Source organism: Camelus dromedarius, chromosome 21 (genome assembly GCF_036321535.1).
Source record: "Camelus dromedarius isolate mCamDro1 chromosome 21, mCamDro1.pat, whole genome shotgun sequence".
NCBI classification, from domain to species: Eukaryota; Metazoa; Chordata; class Mammalia; order Artiodactyla; family Camelidae; genus Camelus; species Camelus dromedarius.
The window spans coordinates 37,141,000-37,157,676 of record NC_087456.1 but is presented as its reverse complement, the minus strand read 5'-3'; the positions used below and the strand labels follow the sequence as shown (position 1 = coordinate 37,157,676).

The 16,677-nt window shown below is 62.9% G+C and overlaps 1 protein-coding gene across 3 annotated transcripts in view; it reads left to right on the top strand.

Moving 5' to 3' along the window:
• Nucleotides 1–16,677, top strand: part of LAD1 (ladinin 1) — a 31,060-nt gene that overhangs the window by 4,239 nt on the left and 10,144 nt on the right. Inside the window, exons 2-11 of one of the 3 annotated variants that reach the window (XM_064477323.1) lie at nt 2,717–2,854; nt 4,021–4,822; nt 5,295–5,399; nt 6,165–6,208; nt 7,045–7,117; nt 7,217–7,354; nt 7,657–7,743; nt 7,957–8,031; nt 15,779–15,831; nt 16,510–16,520. In XM_064477323.1, coding sequence (XP_064333393.1) covers nt 2,717–2,854; nt 4,021–4,822; nt 5,295–5,399; nt 6,165–6,208; nt 7,045–7,117; nt 7,217–7,354; nt 7,657–7,743; nt 7,957–8,031; nt 15,779–15,831; nt 16,510–16,520 — 1,526 coding nt within the window. Of the gene's footprint in view, nt 1–2,716; nt 2,855–4,020; nt 4,823–5,294; nt 5,400–6,164; nt 6,209–7,044; nt 7,118–7,216; nt 7,355–7,656; nt 7,744–7,956; nt 8,032–8,290; nt 8,788–15,778; nt 15,832–16,509; nt 16,521–16,677 lie in introns of those variants that run through there. The other 2 variants (XM_064477322.1, XM_064477321.1) reach the window with 2 other exon arrangements.

The following is a 16,677-nucleotide window of genomic DNA, read 5'->3' as shown; positions in this document are numbered from 1 at the left end:
GCGCCCCATCCCGTGGTGTTTCCTCTCCTCGTGGGGCAGCTTCTTCCCGCGTCCTGCTCCACCCTCTGTACTCTCCTCTCTGCTTCATTTGAACTATAAAAGCAGCCTTTGCATGCACGTCCTGCTCTGGGGACCATCCCATCTTAACTTTTCTTCCCATTAAAACTCAGAAGAGCTGCTGGTGGTCACCAGTTCCTTTTTCCTGGGTTCCCCTACGCTTTCCGATAGCTCTTTCTCAGGGACCCGGAGCCTCTGCTCAGTACTGCCTCCTGGCGGCCTGGCCCTTCCAGTGGTGTGGACCGACCGGCCTGGCTCCGCTCCAGGTCAGCCCTTCTCGGTTCCCGGGTCTCCTTCCTCTCCAGGGCATCTCCTCCTCACGCTTCATTTCTTGCCTCCCCTCCCTCTGCTGCCTGCCATCTCACCAGACCCCTTCCTTCCTGGTCGACCCCATCTGTCTAACAGCAGCACCAGGAGTTGCTCCGGCCGAAATGCCGAGGCGTTTTCCTTGATTTTTCTCTTTCCCTCGCCCCTCATCCAGCCCATCAGCAAGCCCTGTGGGCTCAATCTTCAGAACATGTCCCAGATCCATGACTTTCCCCATCTCTCTGTCACCACCCCTGTTCATGCCAGCAGGGCTCTCGCCCAGGCAGCTGCAGGAGTCTCCCGGAAAGGGGGCACTATGGGGGACACGTGCCCCTCTCCCCAGCCCCGCTTCCCCATCCTTAAGGTTTGCTCTCCACCCAGCGGCCAGAGGGATTTACAGTCGTAGTAACAGTAAGTCTTGCCCCGTCAGCCCTCTGTGTGACGCTGTCCAGTGGCCCCCTGCACACTGGAATAAACCCCATGCTCTTTCCCTGGTCCCCGAGGCCCGCGCCCTGGCCCCCCTTCCCCTGAGCACAGCCATCACACCCAGGCCGGTGTGCCTGCCGTGCACTCCTCCCGGGGCATCGCTGCCAGGTCCGGTTCCTCTGGCTCCCAGGGCCCGCTCCCCACCAGGCATCGACGTCCTTGAGCCCCTTCCTGCTCTAGGTCTGACTCCCACACTCCGACATGTGCCCCGAGGAAGGAGGAACCCCTGCCATCTCCTTCCTTGCTACACCCCATCCCCGGAACCTGTCTGGCTCAAAAAATGTGTGTTTAGTGAATAGTTGGTCAACAAATGTGATGCTGGACCTAGAAAAAAAGATTGGGGCCACTGTGTGACTCTGCTTTTAGAAAGGAGAACCGGGGAGGGGAGGGGTGAGCTGCCCGGGCAGGAGGGCCCAGCCCTGCAGACCCCGCCCCGTAGGAGACTCCTTGGGGACTCTTCCTCAGGAAGCTCCTCAGACGCATCTTACATGTACTTCCGTTTATAAAGCTCATGGGTTTGCATGATTTTTCTTTTTCTCTTTCCCAGAAACACATCTACTCCTTAAATTGAGGCTTGGTTGCATGGGATGCCCTGTAGGAGGGGGGCAGGGCTGGGCAGCGGGAGAGGCTGGGAGAACAGGTTTGGCACCTGTCCGGGCCAGGGGAGGCCTTACAGCCTCTGCCGTGACTCTGGGCAAGGAGGCGGCTTCTTCCAGACCCTCCTGATCTGGACCCCAGACAGCACTTGGTGGCTGACCCTCAGCCCAGACCTCCTGCTGCTCTGGGTGAAGCTCGGCCTCCCCCTCCAACAATCCCCCACCTCTGACCTCTAGGCTTGCTGGTCCCTCCCCTCCGCCTGGACCTCCTCCCTCCTCCGGGACCCCCTCCCCCTGGACCCCTGGCTTCTCCCAGCCCCGCCCATCACTCTCACTGAGGTCCAACCAAGTTTCAGTCTTTTCTGGGGCCTTTCCTGACAATCCCGGCCAGCAGTAACCATTCTCTCCCTGTGTAGAGCAACGTCCATGCTCTGGTTGGTGGACACTCTTCTCTTTCTCACTGGATGGTGGGTGTCTCCAGGGCAGGAACCCTGCCCTGCTCTGTAAACCCACAGTTCCCGATGGGGACAGGCCCAGTGCAGGTCCCCAGTGATACCTGCTCTTTGGTCGAGATGGAAGGGCAGGTGGGTGGAGGGAGGTGGGGAGGCTGTAGGACAGGTGCGTGGGGAAGGGGGTGCCTGGAGGGGAGTTTGGATGGACGTGTGGCTGGATGGGTGGACAGGTTGAAGGAGGTGGCCGGGGCAGCTGGCGGGGGTGGGTGGGTGGGTGTGAGAAGGCCTCGCTGGTCCTGTGAATGAAGGGGGCGGGGCATGAGCCAAAAGCGGGGTGTGCCCCTTGCTCCGGGACACACGGGAGAGCTGGCTCTAGAAGGAGAGAGGCTCCCAGAGGTCCTGGCAGGTGACGAGAAGGTGACACCAGAATCTCCTTGGGTGTAGTTGCTCTGGTTTGAGGGTCTCCCCTCTGCCAAGCTGAGAAGCCCCACGGGGAGCCGAGTGACCGAGGACATTGCTGCCTGTCTGTGTGGGGTTTCATCTGAGAGCCCAGGACCAGAGCAAGGGGCTTGTCAAGGTCGCCCACCGCTTCCAGGCAGAAGAGCGGCCCCCGCCCACGTGCCCGGTCACCCCAGAGAGCGGCCCCCGCCCACACTGGGGCCCAGGGTGAAGTCCAGGCCAGGGGTTCCCATCTGGGTGGTTTTGCCCCGGGGGCATCTGTGACACAGAGCGGGGGGGGGGGGAACACCTCCTGTTGTCGCAGCTGGGGGGCGGGGCTCGGGGCTCTCCTGGGCTGTGCTGACCCCCTCCCCCCGCCAGCCTGGCCAGGCAGTGGACCCTGGAGGATGAGGAAGAGCAGGAGCGGGAACGGCGGCGGCGGCACCGCAATCTGAGGTCCACCTCGGACGATGAAGCTCCCTGGCCGTCCCCAGATGCAGACCCGCCGGCCCTGGAGAGGTGCGCAGGTGTCGGGGGTGGGGGGCTGCACGGCGGCATCCCTGCCAGAGAGCCGGGGGGACCAGCTGCCCCACCGGGTTCTGCCCTCATCAGGACAGCAGTTAGGACTGGTACTCCCTGGACTGGGCAGTCCTTTGCTGGACATTTAATGAGCGCAACGCAATCGTGACGGTATCCTGAGAGAGAGCGTTGTTAACCCACCTTGCAGATGGAGAAACTGGGTCAAAGAGCACGCAGGGGACGTGCAGTGGGCACCCATCCAAACAGTGGCAGGCAGGCCACAGTTGTCGTCCACATCTGTCAGGCGCTGTGGCCCAGCCCCTCCATTAAACCAAGCTGCCTCCGTCTAACCCTGACCGTAATTCACCTCCGAGGGGAGGACCCCGGGGCTGGTCTGGCCACCAGGGTTTAGGGTTCCGAGGGGCAGGGAGAGAAGGGCTGAGCTCATCAGATGCTCCTGGGTGCCTCGTGGGAGGAGTCTCATCTCACCTCTGAACAAGCCCAGTTTGCAGATTTGGAAACAGGCTCAGACCGAGAATTAACTGGCCCCAGATCACATGGCGAGCGGGGTGGTGAGGAAGGAAAAGTCCCCTCTGCTGGAGGCCAAGTGCAATGGCTTTTGGACAGTCCTCTTATGTTGCTCCTGTTCCCCGGGGTCCCCCAGAGGAGGGACAAGGCTGTGTGTCCTGGGCTGCTCCCACGTAGCTGACAGGGATGCGGGTGGTGCCTCAGAAGCTGGGCTCTACTCCGAGCTGCACCGCCTGGTGCCTGTGTGACCTGTGACAACCCCTCACTGTCTCTGGTCTTGATGTAAGCTGTAAGAGGCAGGGACCACACGTTCCTTTTGATCTCAGTGCCCTACATGGGGTCTGACACGGTTTTTGTTGACTGGGGCAGAACACGGGATGGTTGCCCCTTACAGGGGTTTATAAACTTTGTTTAAAGGTGGTTCACTTTGTTCAGATGGTGTCCCATAAGCCCACTGTACAAATCTGGTAAAGGATCCTTACTGAACTGATGGTGGTTGGGCGAGGCCCCAGAGGCATCTTCACTGGGCCGAGTGAACCTGCAGCTCCTGGGATGAGCCAGGCCAGCGGGGCCCCCGTGGTGGCCCCCTGATGGCTCCTGACTCTGTCTCCTGCCCCATCTCCCACCTTCCAACTCAGATCGCTGAGCATGGAGGAAGCAGAGGTGCCCCAGCCACTACCCCCAGCCTCCAAAGGTGAGGACGAGGATGTCCCGGCCACCCTCAGGTCGCGGCAGGAGCGGAGGCAGAGGCGGCAGGCGGTGGAGGTGGCACAGGCCCCCATCTGGGAGCAGCTGGAGGCAGAGGAGGGGAGGGACAGCTCAGGCGCTGGGCAGGCCAAGAAGGCGCCCCCGGTGCCCAAGAAGGAGGTGGAGCTGCCATCTCGCAGGAGACTGAGCCAGGGGCGGCCGGGCTCCTGGGCCCTGGAGGAGGAGGAGGAGAGCTCGGCCGGCAGGGAGCCAGGAGGCAGCAGGAGGGGGGTCTCGGAAAAAGGCCCGGCTCCGGAGAAGCCCTCTGCTGCAGAGAAGACATTAGTGCCTGAAAAGAGACCAGACTCCAAGCTCTCCGTCTCTGAGAAGGCCCCCAGCCGCGACCAAGTGTCTGTGTTGGAGAGGATCGCAGTGTTGGAAAAAACGACCGCCTCAGGAAAGAGATCAGTTCTGGAAAAAACCAGTGTCTCAGAGAAGCTGCTGGCCTCAGGGAAGGCGCCGGGCTCAGAGAGGAGCCTGGTGTCTGAGAAGGCGTCAGTCTTTGAGAAGACCCCGGCCACGGAGACAAAGCCCGAGGCCCGGGAGCAGCTGGCCTCTGGGGAGAGCCCGTCCACCGCCGAGGAGCAGAGAAGGGCCGGCCCCGAGAAGAAGCCCCCGTCCTCGGCAGGGCTGCGAGAGCAAAGGCCGGAGCCTCTGACAGTGGCTTGCCGCCTCCCACCCATCACTCTCCAGGTTGGCAGTGACACCCCCTCCCCTTTGGTCCTGCCCAAGTGGCCCCTGGTTCCCTCGCTGTCCCCTGTCCTCCCTCTAGGCCATTTCTTCTGTCCCTACCTGCTTCCAGACACTGTCAGGGTAGAGCAGTCATTGGGGGGTGGTTATCGGCTGTGTGGTGGGGGGCACCTGATACCCCGCACCAGATCCTCATCCAGGGCCCCGACTCCAGACCCTAGCAAACTCTTGGGAAGCTTCAGATCCTTCTGGAAGTTCCCCTGGAAAGCTCTGCCTGGTGGCCTGGCCCTTAGGACTGTGTGCACCATCCCCACAGCAGGGGTGGAGGGGCAGAAGGCAGTCGACAGGGCACAGGACTGTCTCCCCCTTCCCCTGCAGCTCCTGGGATGAGCCAGGCCAGCTGGGCCCCTGTGGCGGCTTGGGCTCGGGGCTGCCCAGACCTGTGTGTGACAATCCCCTCCTCCACTCCATCCAGATGAAAATCCCCAGCAAGGAGGATGAGGCAGACACACCCTCGCCCACCCAGTCCACCTACAGCAGCTCCCTCCAGCGCTCCAGCCCCAGGACCATCTCCTTTCGGGTGAGGGCCGGGGGCACCTTTGTCCGCAGCCCTCTGGAAGGCACGTGGAGACCAGCCCCCGTCAGCACGGGGCCCTGGGCGAGACAGCAGCGAGGCTGTCTGCAGGCGGCGGGCCCTGGGCGCGGCTGCGGCTGGGTAGTAGAGGGGCTGTTAGCGGGTGGGGGTGGGTGTGGCCGAGGCTGAACAGCCCCGCCTGGCGGCGCAGCCGGCCTGCAAGAAGGCGGCACGGGGGGGGGGGGGGGGGACGTGGCCCTGGGAGGCCTGCTCAGTTCCTTCCTTGCTCAGCAGGGCAGGTCAGGGGGCTCTTGTGCCCAGCACCCTTCTCTACCCCTGGAGCGCGCACCTCGTGGGCGGGGGCCGCTCGCCTCCCCTCATTCCAGCATTTACTTCTGGCGGCTCTGTTTGCCAGGTCATTCACTCATTTTCTGACTGACCGTGTGCTGTGCCAGGCCCAGGGAGGAGGCTTGAGGCCGGATGCCGGCTGGTGCCCGTCCCTGCCCTACAGGGCCCAGGGCGGCGGGAAGCAGACGGGAAACTGGCGGTTTCAGGTCCCCCTGGGGGCGTCCAGGGAGAGGCTGCTGACCCAGCCTGGTGGGCAGGTGGGGGTCCCAGATCAGAGGAGGGCCTTCAGTGGGAGTGTGGTGGGGAGTGAGCAGGGGTGGGTGGGAGGCCCCAGGAGGTGGACATGTTCTGAAAACTGAGCCCTTGAGGGGGCCATGGCCTCCTTGGGACCCCGACTCATCAGCATCTCCCATCTCTTTTCAGATGAGCCCCAGGAGGGACAACTCCGAGACCACCTTAACCCGCAGGTCAGGGGCTGGGGGGCTCAGGCTCGCACCCACCTGGTCACTCTGGCATGTGCTTTCCCAGCCTGCCACCTGCCCTCCTTGTGCTGCAGGGCACGCAATGGGGCGGGCGCCGGGTCCCGCAGGGTTAACATGGGCACTGAGGCCGACATGGGGACCAGGGAGGGAAGGATGGGGGAGCTGCTCCGAGGTGGATAAGACAGAGTTGCCCTCAAGCAGCCCCATCAGACCATTAAACATGCGAGAGCCACTTAGGGACTGGAATGCGAGCCAGGGGGAGTTTGTCACAGGGCTGCCGACATCCGAATGGACTTGAAGAACTAGGGGACATGCCCAGGCGGGAGCCTGGGGCTGCATTTTGATAAGTGGGAACAGCATGTGGAGAGGCACGGAGTGTGACATGCTCAAGGTGTCCAGTTGGCTGGCTGGCTCTTCCGGGTGGCGAGAAAGGGGTTGTGGGGGACACTGGTGTCAGGAGGGCAGGCAGGGCCAGATCCTGAACCTCATGCTGTCCTGGGGCCTGAGGACAGGGGTGAGGGGGGAGGAGGCTGCAGTGGGGAAGGTGGAGGGGGAAGAGCTGATTCATGAGACGTTTTTAGGGGGCAGTGATAGTGTGGGGGACGGGTGGCATTTGTTTCTGGTCCTGGGGATGTCCTGCTGAACGACTGTCCCTAGGGAGGACCTCAGGGTCCCCGGGGACTCGGCCCAGCCATTATGGTCTCACCCAGTGATGGGGGCCAGACTCCCTGTCAGAATGGCGGGGGAGTGGGGGCAGGCCTGTTCCCTTCGGGAGGGCCGGGGTCTCACCTGCTTGTCTTGCCCTGTCCTCCGTCCCGTAGCAGCAGCATGAGGCTCCCGGCCGGCACGGTCAAGTTAGGCCAGAAGCTGGAGCGATACCACACGGCTATACAGGTGGGTGGGGCCCTTCTGGGGGGAGGAGACCTGATGGGTGTGGTGGGTGGGGCCGCCACCCCTCCCTGTGGGTCAGCTGTCCGTGCTCTCTGCTCCCAGAGATCAGAATCCGTCAAGTCTCCGGGGTCCTCCCGCACTGAGTTCTTGGTGGCTCCCGTGGACGTGGCCAGCAAGCGCCACCTCTTTGAGAAGGAGCTGGTGGGTCAGAGCCGAGACGAGCCGGCCTCCAGCCGGAAGGTGAGCAGCTTGGGCCCAGCCAGGTGTCCTCAGGCCGATAAGCCTGCAGGGCTGCAGAACCCAAACCTGGGCCTCGGCAGGGCTAGGAAGCTCCGTGACTTCACACGTCGATTTTGGCGGGACTTGCTGCTGACCTGAGTAACTTGCAGTTTCTGTGCTGAGCCCCAGGCCCCTCAGCTGTGCGCACAGCTCCAGGGGGTGGTCCTGCGGCCTGTGCCGGACGAACGTGGGGTGAGGGGGCCTCTGAACATGCTGTGCTGTTGCCACTGGCCCCGACCCGAGATGGAAGCCTGTCTTTTCAGGAGAACCTGAGGCTCTCGGGGGTTGTGACATCAAGGCTCAACCTGTGGATCAGCAGGACCCAGGAGCCTGGAGATCAGGACCCCCAGGTACCTGTCCCTCCTGAGGTCTCTTACATGGGCCTTTTCGCAGCAGAATGACTGGGTGAGAAGGGCGGCCCGGGAGCAGTGGGGACGTTCTGGGCGTGGAGACGGAGAAGAGAAGGGTCAGGGGTCCTCTGTCAGGAAGGGGGGTGCCTGGGGCCCCCGAGTCCCTCTGTAGTCACCCTGAGCCCCTGGTCTCCACCCCATGCCTGCATCCAGGAGGTGCAGAAAGAGTCGGCAGCAGCCAGGAGAACCCTGTGGAGGAAGAAAGCAGACGCCTCCCTGGATGCTGAGGTGAGGGGAGTGGAGGGGGCTGGCCCCTGGGAGACACCACACGTGCCCCCCCCCCAGTGTCCCCCAGGCTGGGCGGACCCGACCTCTGACCGACCGCTGGCTGCAACCGCCACTGGCTTTGGTTCCCCACCACTGGGCCAGCCCCCACCCCCACCCCCTCAACCAGTAGATCTGGGGTCTCTGGCCCAGTGTGGGTGAGGGGCTTGGGGAAAAAGGACGCCTTCCTATCCAGCCCTTGGAGCCCCTCTTGTTCTCATAGCCCTTTGCCCTGCAGGTGTGAGGACCCCTCCCTGGACAGACAGGCAGGTGGTCTCAGGGCCCCTGCGTCACCCCTGTCTTGCCACCCCACTCCCTTTCTGCCTCTGGCCCCGGGACCAGGAACGTCACGGAGACGCTGCCGGCCCAGCCTCGGGGGCAGCAGTCCTGGCAGCTGGTCCCGCTGCAGGCACGGCGGGCCCTGGGCCCCAGCACTCGCTCCCGTCCGTCCTCAGTGCCGGCCCCGGTCTCCGTCCGCAGTCGGTCGCTCCTACTCTCTGCTCCCTTCGGGGTCAGGGAGGCGCCATCCCACAGGAACCCTGGGGCCTCCTGTGTGGTCTGCGCCCGGCAGGTGTCTCCCAGCGTGTGCCTCACGGAGCCAGCCCACCCCCTCTGTCCCCGGGGCGCAGCGTCTTCCACGGGCCCTGTCCCTCCTTGTCCTCCCTCGCGTCCCGCCTTGCCCGCTTCTCAGGAGAGCGCTGATAAACTCGTTCACTCTCAGGTGTAAGTGGCTAAAAGTACCTTGAAACCCGTCCTGTCCCGGAGGCTGTGCTTTTCAGTGGGGACCGCCTGCAGGCGTGGGGACGACTGTTTTGGCTTCGGTGGGGGGGCAGTCATCACTGTCCTAGCAGCCCCCCTTTTCATCACACTTAGGGGGTGTCTCCTGGCTGTCCTAGCACGGTGACTTGGGAGACAGAACTGTCACGCACAGTGCGAAGCTGTGGCCACACCCCTTACATACATGCTCCCCGAGTCTGGCCCATTGTTCCCACAACCTCGTGGCCCGTGTGAGCTTGGAGGGTGCTGAGCCAGCTGAGAACGAGGACAAACCCGACTCGGTCAGTGTGGCGCCTGTCAGAGCCCTCAGGCTGTGACAGGGACGGCAGATGAGTGCAGCGTCTGTGGGCGCGAGCGGGCAGGTATGTGTGTGTGTTCGCACATACAGACACACACACGTTTTTTTCTTTCAATCATTTGAACGTCATTAGGTCTCTGCTTGGATCTTCCCCAGAACCAGCTGTGGGGAAACCAGTGCGGGGCCCTGCCCACGTCCCCTGCGTCCCCCATCCCCCCTGCCTAGGCTGTCTGGGAAACTCCAGGGCCTCTTGGAGCACAGCCCGCAGGGGTCACCAAACCCCAGCTCCTCAAGCCCATGGGGCAGAAGCAGCCAGCCTCGTCCAGCCTTGGTCACTCTGAGTGAGGGCTCCTGTCTGGGGTCCTGTGGTCCCGGGGACAGAAGGGCCGCAGGGCCCCCTCTGGGACCTCAGGCTGGCCTGTCTCCAGCTGGTGGGTCTCCTGTGGCTGGCCCGGGCTGGCACTGAGTCGGGGGTCGCAGGACGTGGAGGCCCTGCCCAGAGCACCCCCCAACCCATGATCAGGGCTAGAGTTTTGGGGGGTGCTCCAACTCCAAGGGTAGAGGACAAGGCCCGGGGAAGGTGGTGAGCTCTGCCCGGGGCCTCGGGCCTGGCCCTGCACTGGCCCTGCCAGGAACTCGGGGCTTAAAACAAGCAACCTTCAGGTTTTTGAATGCTCATCTCCTGCACCTTGGAAAGTCCTTGCTGGTGGATTTGTCCAGCAGGCACAACTGTCCTCGTAGACTCATGGAAGGTTCCAGAACCCTCTCTGCAGCATGGAGGCCTGAGAGGGGCCGAGGGCGCCTGCTTGGCCCTGGGCGTCTGGCAGCTGCTGCCTTCGCGTGGTGGCACCCACTGAGGGCAGACTGCTGGCAGGGTGCGGGGGGGCAGCACCCCAGGACTCCCTCGCCTTCATGCATCCCAGGCGCGAGGGCCCTGCACTCACCGCCATCGGGAGACGGCCTGTAAACCCAGAGCTGGACGCACGTCCAGCGTGACTGCAGCTGTAACAGCTATGAGGGCGGAGCGTGTGTCCTGGGGTGACTGGGCGGCGAGGCCTCTCGAGGTGGCACTAAGCTCCCTCTGGGGACAGAACAGGTCCCCCAGCGTCCCACCCACACTGCTCGCCCCGTCTGCCTGCTTTCCTGCCCTGGAGGCCCGGGACCTCACCAGCGCCCTGCCCCTCTGGGTCCTTGGCGGCGGCGCCATCCCAGACCCTGCTGCTTCCAATGATGCCCTGGCCCGGCACGTCTGCTTCCTCTCCTCTCTGCCAGCCACGCCGGGAGGTGACCTTGCACCTGTTAGCAGACGGGGCGTCCGCGGCAGGTCAGGGGCAAGCCTGCTGTGTCCAGTGTGGCTGCTGGAGGGCGGTGAGAGCCGCCAGCTGAATGACTGCTGCCCCGAGCTCCGAGTGCAGTCCCCGCCTTAGGACAGTTAGCGAAGGCCTCACACAGTCAGTCACGGATGCCGAGGACCTACCAGCTTTTTCCTGTGGGGACTGAGGTGCCCAGATCCCTCTCCCAGGCATCCGTGCAAATGAATTGTGGCCCGTTTGAAGGACTGCTGGGCTTCCAAGGATCAGCAACCCAGTGAAGTGGTTCAAGTTAAGGGAGGGCTTAGGAAAAGCAACTCCTGGATTCCAGGAGATTCCAGCCTGGACGCAAAGCAAGGCTGGGCCCTGGCAGGGTGCGGACAGGGAGTGGGTGGTGGTGTGTCCCACTCACTCCTGGACAGCCTGTTCCCCTGCGCCTGCCCCCTCCATCTGCCTCCTTGTGCCTCCCTCCCCCCGGGATGCTGGCTGCTGGCTTCAGCCTACCCTGCCCCTGGCAGAGGATGAGCCTGGAGGTGGGAAATCAGGGCCCTGGGCCCAGAGGCCAGCGGGGACAGTGGAAGGGACAGGCTCAGCTGAGAGACAGGACAAGAGTCTGACAGCGGAGAGTGAGGAACAGGTGGAGGACCCTCTCAAGGAGGACGCGGCTGGTCGGTGCGGTGGGCTGGCCTCCAGGGTGGCCGAGTCAGAGGAGAGTCTGAGGGTGGGGAGGGCTGGACCCGGGCCGGGCGAGGGGGCACACAGGAAGGAGGGGGCTGGTCTGGAGGAGGGGCACTCCTTCTTGGAGTCAGGCAGGATGGGGGCCTTAGAGTCCAGAGATGGAGGGGAGATGGCCCACCAGTCCCCAGACGTGCTTCCTTCTCTCTCTTTCCTTACGTACTGACCCTCAAGCATCCCCAGCGCTGTACCAGGGGCCGCGGACACATACACACACACACACACGCAAACATGGAACCCCTGGGCCCCAGTCTTACGGGTCTTATAATCTAGTAGGGTTAGCAGATCATAGTCCCGTGTTGCCTAATTTTAAAGCCATATCGGAATGAACTTCAACCAGCTTCCCTGCCCCCTCGCACAAACAGCTGCCTGTCAGACGAGAACTACCATTCTTGGCTGGAAATTCTACCTTGTATCTGACTTGCTGAAATGGGTTTGGTCCCTTCCAGTGAGGCGCTTGGGGTCAAGGAGAAGACCCCCTCTGCACATAGGCTTACTGAGGCCCCCAGAGCCTGCCTCCCGCCCGAGGCCCGGCCCGGGGGAAGCAGTCAGTAGCTGGGAAGGCGCCAGCACCCACACAGCATCATTTCAAGTCAAGCTGCAGATAAGCCCTGCCTCTCCCGTGGACCCCGTCCCGGGGGCGAACTGCCTGCTGCCCCCCGCCCGTTTCCCAGCCTGTCTCCCCAGCCCGGGCTGCTGGCATCTGCTTTATCGGGATTCTCAGGAGGGACAGCTGGTTTATGTCACATGCCTGCTCCCTCTCGTCCCCTGCCTATCTGTTCTGGTTTTAAATAGCTTATCTGAGCAGCTGGACGACCACATGGGCTTATATGGCGTGGGGGACATGTTCCCTTAGCCTGTCCCTGGAACCTGCCAAAATCACAGCCAACACCCCCACTGCCCCCCCGCCCCCAGCCTCCCCCCGGCGCGTCTCCTGCCACACATTCCTCTCACCACAGGGCTGGCTCCCCAGCCCCAGCCCACATGCCTGCTTAAAGCCCTCTCCCTCCCTCGCCCTCACCTAGTCCCCGCCAAGGCGGGCCAGACCTCAGGACCCGTCTGAGCTCCTGTTCTGAGGTAAGGCTCCGGCAGACTCGGAAGAGCAGAAGGAAGGGCCCTGGGGCCTGGCCCCCTGTCCAGAGTGCCCGCGTCCCCTCTGAGCAGGTGTCGGAGCTGGGAGGGTCCCCTTCCCTCTGGAGCTTCAGAGGGGGTGTTGCAGGGACGGCTCTAGGACTCGGGCAGCAGGGTGGCGGGAACCCCATGGCAGAGACGGCAGACAGGTCTGGGTCCCGGATCTGCCGCAGAAGGTGCTGTGTGGTTGGCGCATCTCGGTGAGTAGCTGCCCCGCCCTGGGCCTGTTTCCTCGGTGGCAGAATGGACAGACAATGGCCAGGCCCCTAAGCACGGTGATGCTCCAGCCTGCAGGAGCTCCCCCAGGTCACTTGGTGCCCCACCACAAGGCAGAGGGTCCTCCTGACCTGGCCCAGGCAGGCTCTTCTCCATCCCTGGAGACAGAGTGAGGTGGTCACATTGGTCAGAACAGTCCTTGGGCCAAACTCTCTTCTCCAGGATCAGAAGCTGTCCTGCAGAAGGACCACATGTCCAGAAGCAGGCAGGATCCCCCAGCGGACAGGGAGTTTCCTGACTTCCCAGACCTGGCATCGCGCCCATGTCCCCAGACAGGACGTGGGCTGACCTCGCTCTGGGAGAACCTTTCATGGGGCGTGAACCCAGCTGACTGAGTTAGAGGGTTAACTCTGAGTCCAGCTGCCTCCCCAGGGTCCCTGCCAGGGTGACCCCCGCCCCGCCCACCCCATGGTGAGAGCCCTTGCTCTAAGCTCTGAAGTGGTGAGGCGAGAAATAGTCCCTCTGCTCCCAGGAGCACTGCAGAAACGTCAGGGAAAGGGCCGCCTGGCGTGCGGGGCATTTCAGAGCACGTTCCTGTGCTGGTGCAGCTGGGAAGCCACCTGGTCTCCCAAATTCTTCCCCTGACCCATGTCCTCCCGCCTCGGGGCAGAAGAGGAATCTGAGAGCATCAAGTTGCCCACCGCCCCCTCCCTCCTACCCTAACGCCCCACCCCTGCCTGGCCCAGCCGTACCCTGCACCCCAGCTCTCCTGGTGGCTGACAGCTGCAGGCTTAGGAAGCGTCCAGCTGAATTTTAGGGATAAGGGCTGAGGAGTGGGGCCTCCATTCCTCAGAGACTCAGACTGTTTCTGCAAGACTAGAACCTAAAGCTCCTCTATTTTATAGGTAAGTGAACCGAGACCCAGAGAGGTTAAGTGACTTAACTAAGGTCACACAGCAAAAACTGGGGTCTAAACCCAGATCTGTTGATCGCAGGGCCAGTGTTCTTTTTGCCTTCTATTGTTTTTGCTTTGCTCCCCAAGAAAGGGGACCCGACCTCTCAGATGTGAGGGGGACTGGCTAGGAAGCAGTCTGTGGAGCAGGAGGGGGCTCCGGTGTGGGCATTCTCATTCCTCGCCTGCCAGGTTCTCCACTGTCTCCTCGCTGGAGCCCCAGCCCCAGCCCCAGCCCATCGCCTCCCCCCGCCTCTGTCCCCTTGGACAATTGTCTTGCTGTGTCCTCTCTGCTGAACGCCCGCCCCCAGCCTTGTGGTGGCAGGCTATTTTTAGGGGCTGGACAGTGCTCCCAGGAGCAGGGGGAGGTCTCCAGGGCCACGCCCAGGGGTGAGGGTGGGCAGGAAAGAAGAGAGGGCTAGACCCCAAGCCCCAGGCTAGCCACACACAGTCCCCGGGGGAGTCTCCCCCCTCCCTGAGGTGACACATTCCTCCTGGGGTTCAGGAGCGGCTGCCCAATTCTCAGGCCGCTGGTTCTGGCTATGCCCCTGGGGCTCCAGGCAGTGCTTATCCACCTGGGCTGGGGGCGGCCCTCCTGCGCTCTCCCCCGAAGCCCTACTTGGAGACCCTTTGGGGTATGAGTCTCTCTCCTTACATGTCTGATGTCTCTTCTCTCCCACCCCTACCTGGGGGAGCCAAAAGGTGGTACAGCTTTTGTCCAAAGCTCCCTGTAACCAGCCCCACCCTCCATGCCCCACCCGACTCCAGATTCCAGACTCCAGCGAGGGGGCTGGGGAGGGGCCTGCCTTGCTGTAGCCGCGCTGTCCTGACCCAGCAGGACTGGACCAACTAGAGCAGGCTGGGGCCAGGGGCTCCTTCAGAACCTCAAAGGGGCTGCCTTGTGGCAGAAATCACGCCGCGTACTGAAGCTGTGGCTCACTGGATGTCCAGATGGTTGCTTAGGGTCAGCCTCAGCTGCTACGGTGGGTCATATGGGGACAGGTGGCCAGGGCAGTGGGCAATCACTATCTGTGCCACTGTCACCCACAGCGCTGGACATCAGTGGGACAAAGGCAGGGGCAGCCTCATGTCACCCCGTCCCTTGTCTCCCAGGAGAAGAGGGAACTGAGGTGTAGGGAGGCCAATGACCTTTCCAAGGTCACATGCAAGTCCGCAATGGAGCCAGTAAAGCCAGATTAGTCTCACAGTCTAGTCCTGTGTGTGGCTTCCTCCACCCTTCCCTTGGTTTCTCCTGTCAGCACGCAGAAGTTACAGTAAAACACCTTCCTCCTCGTCAGCTCTGCCCTCAGAGACCCCAGGGCAGGGCAGCCAGGGCGCGGGCATCTGTCTCCATGGCACAGAGGAACAGCTGATGTCAGAGGCCTTGGGAAGACTTGTCCAAACCTGAGTCTCCACTGCCTGTTCCTAGTGGGGGGAGGGTGTATATCAAAATGAGCGTTTCCCTAGGGAAACTCCGGTTAATTGGATGGTGGTAGATAATGTGCCGTTGTGAGAAGGTACAGGCCCCCGTTCACTTTGCTCAGATCCCTGCCCCCCACCAGCGGTAACATCTGCACAATCAGCTACAGATCACAGCCGGGACCTGGAATTGGCCTATTCCACCATCTTCCTCCGATTCCCGGGTGCCGCTTGGACTGTGTGCGCGCGCGTGCACGCGTCTGTGTGCGTGTGAGAGTGTGCGCGTGTGTGCGAGTCTATTCCCTTTTAACCGCTGTGGGTCAGTGGATCCACCACCACAGTGAAGACGCCGAGCAGCTCTGGAGCCGCGGGGCCCCTCAGGTGCCTCATCACCACACCCACCTGCCCCCAGCCTCCCCAACACCCCTGAAACCAGTCTGCTTTCCATCTCTGCCGCTTTGCCACTTCAGGAGCGTTGCACAAATGTAACCGTATGAATTGGCTTTTCCTGCAGTCAGTGAGAGTCGCCCCCTGCAGACTCAGCCAGGCGGGGGTGCACCCCGGTTTGTTCCTTGTATTGCCAAGTCGAGTCGTAGCCAGGCCAGGGCTGTGTGGCTGGAGCCGGGGGCAGGGTTCTCCCCTGAGCACTGGGCAGGGCTGTGGCCTGAAAATGTATTTAGAGCTGTTGTTCAGAAAGGCACGATGTTTGAAGCCACTGCCCTGCTGGGGTGCGGGTGTCATCGTCGCCGACACAGGAGAGCGTGGGCAGGCGCCGCGTCACGGGCTGCAAGGGGCGGGTGGACAGCGGGGCCCAGGTCTTCTCGCAGAGCTGAGGGCCGGCCCTCCGCCCACCCTGACTGCTTCTCTCCCCAGAGGGAAGTGGACACCATGTCGGACGTGGAGGAGGCCGGAGAGGAGTACGAGGAGTGAGTACCGGGCGCCCTGTCGGTCCCCTCTGCACGCCTGGCCAGGGCTGCGGCATCCTGGGCCCCGAGGCCGCCATCAGGCAAGGAGATCAGCAGTGAGCCCCCAGAGAGTTTCCCTAATGACTCCGAGGCCACAGAGCATCTAGCCCCAGAAACCCACCTCGGAGCCTTGTCACTGCTGCCTGGGAAGTTGCTGTCCCTGCACTGCCCTGTGCCCCGCGCTGCTCTGAGGGCCAGCTGTCCTAAGGGGGACACGCTGGAGGCCAGTCAGCCATCTCCTGGAGGGGCGGGTGCCCGGGGAGGAATCTGTGCGGGCACATCTGGGCACGGAGGGTGGAGGGCTTGGGGGCTGCGTGTGGGTGGAGATGGGGGAGGAAGAGGGCTGTCGGGGTGCAAGGGGAGCTGGGAGGTGGGTGAGGGAAGAGGCTGGCGGAACACAGGGGAGGCCAGCGGCTGACCTGATTTCCTGGGGACAGTGGGAGGCAACGTGGAGGGAGGCTAGGCCGGGCTGGGCTTTGTGGCCGGGTGGGCTGAGCGGGGGACTCCAGGACCCAGTGAGGGGGCTAGGAACAGGCCATCTTCAGGAGAAGGCCTGTGTGCGGCGTGTATGAGTGTGCGGTGTGCAGATGTGTGTGCAGCATGTGCCGTGTCCTGACAGCATCTTCCCTCGCTCCACAGGGAGCAGGAAGGTAAGCGCGCACCTGTCACTCCCTGGGTGGAAGGACAGCCTGGTTTGAAACCGACCTGACCCATCTCTTCTCTCCTCTCTTGCGGCCGCGGCCTCTTTCCTGGAGCAGAAGGAGATGTGGAAGGTATGAAGCTCAGGTGGACGGAGGTGGAGGGGGG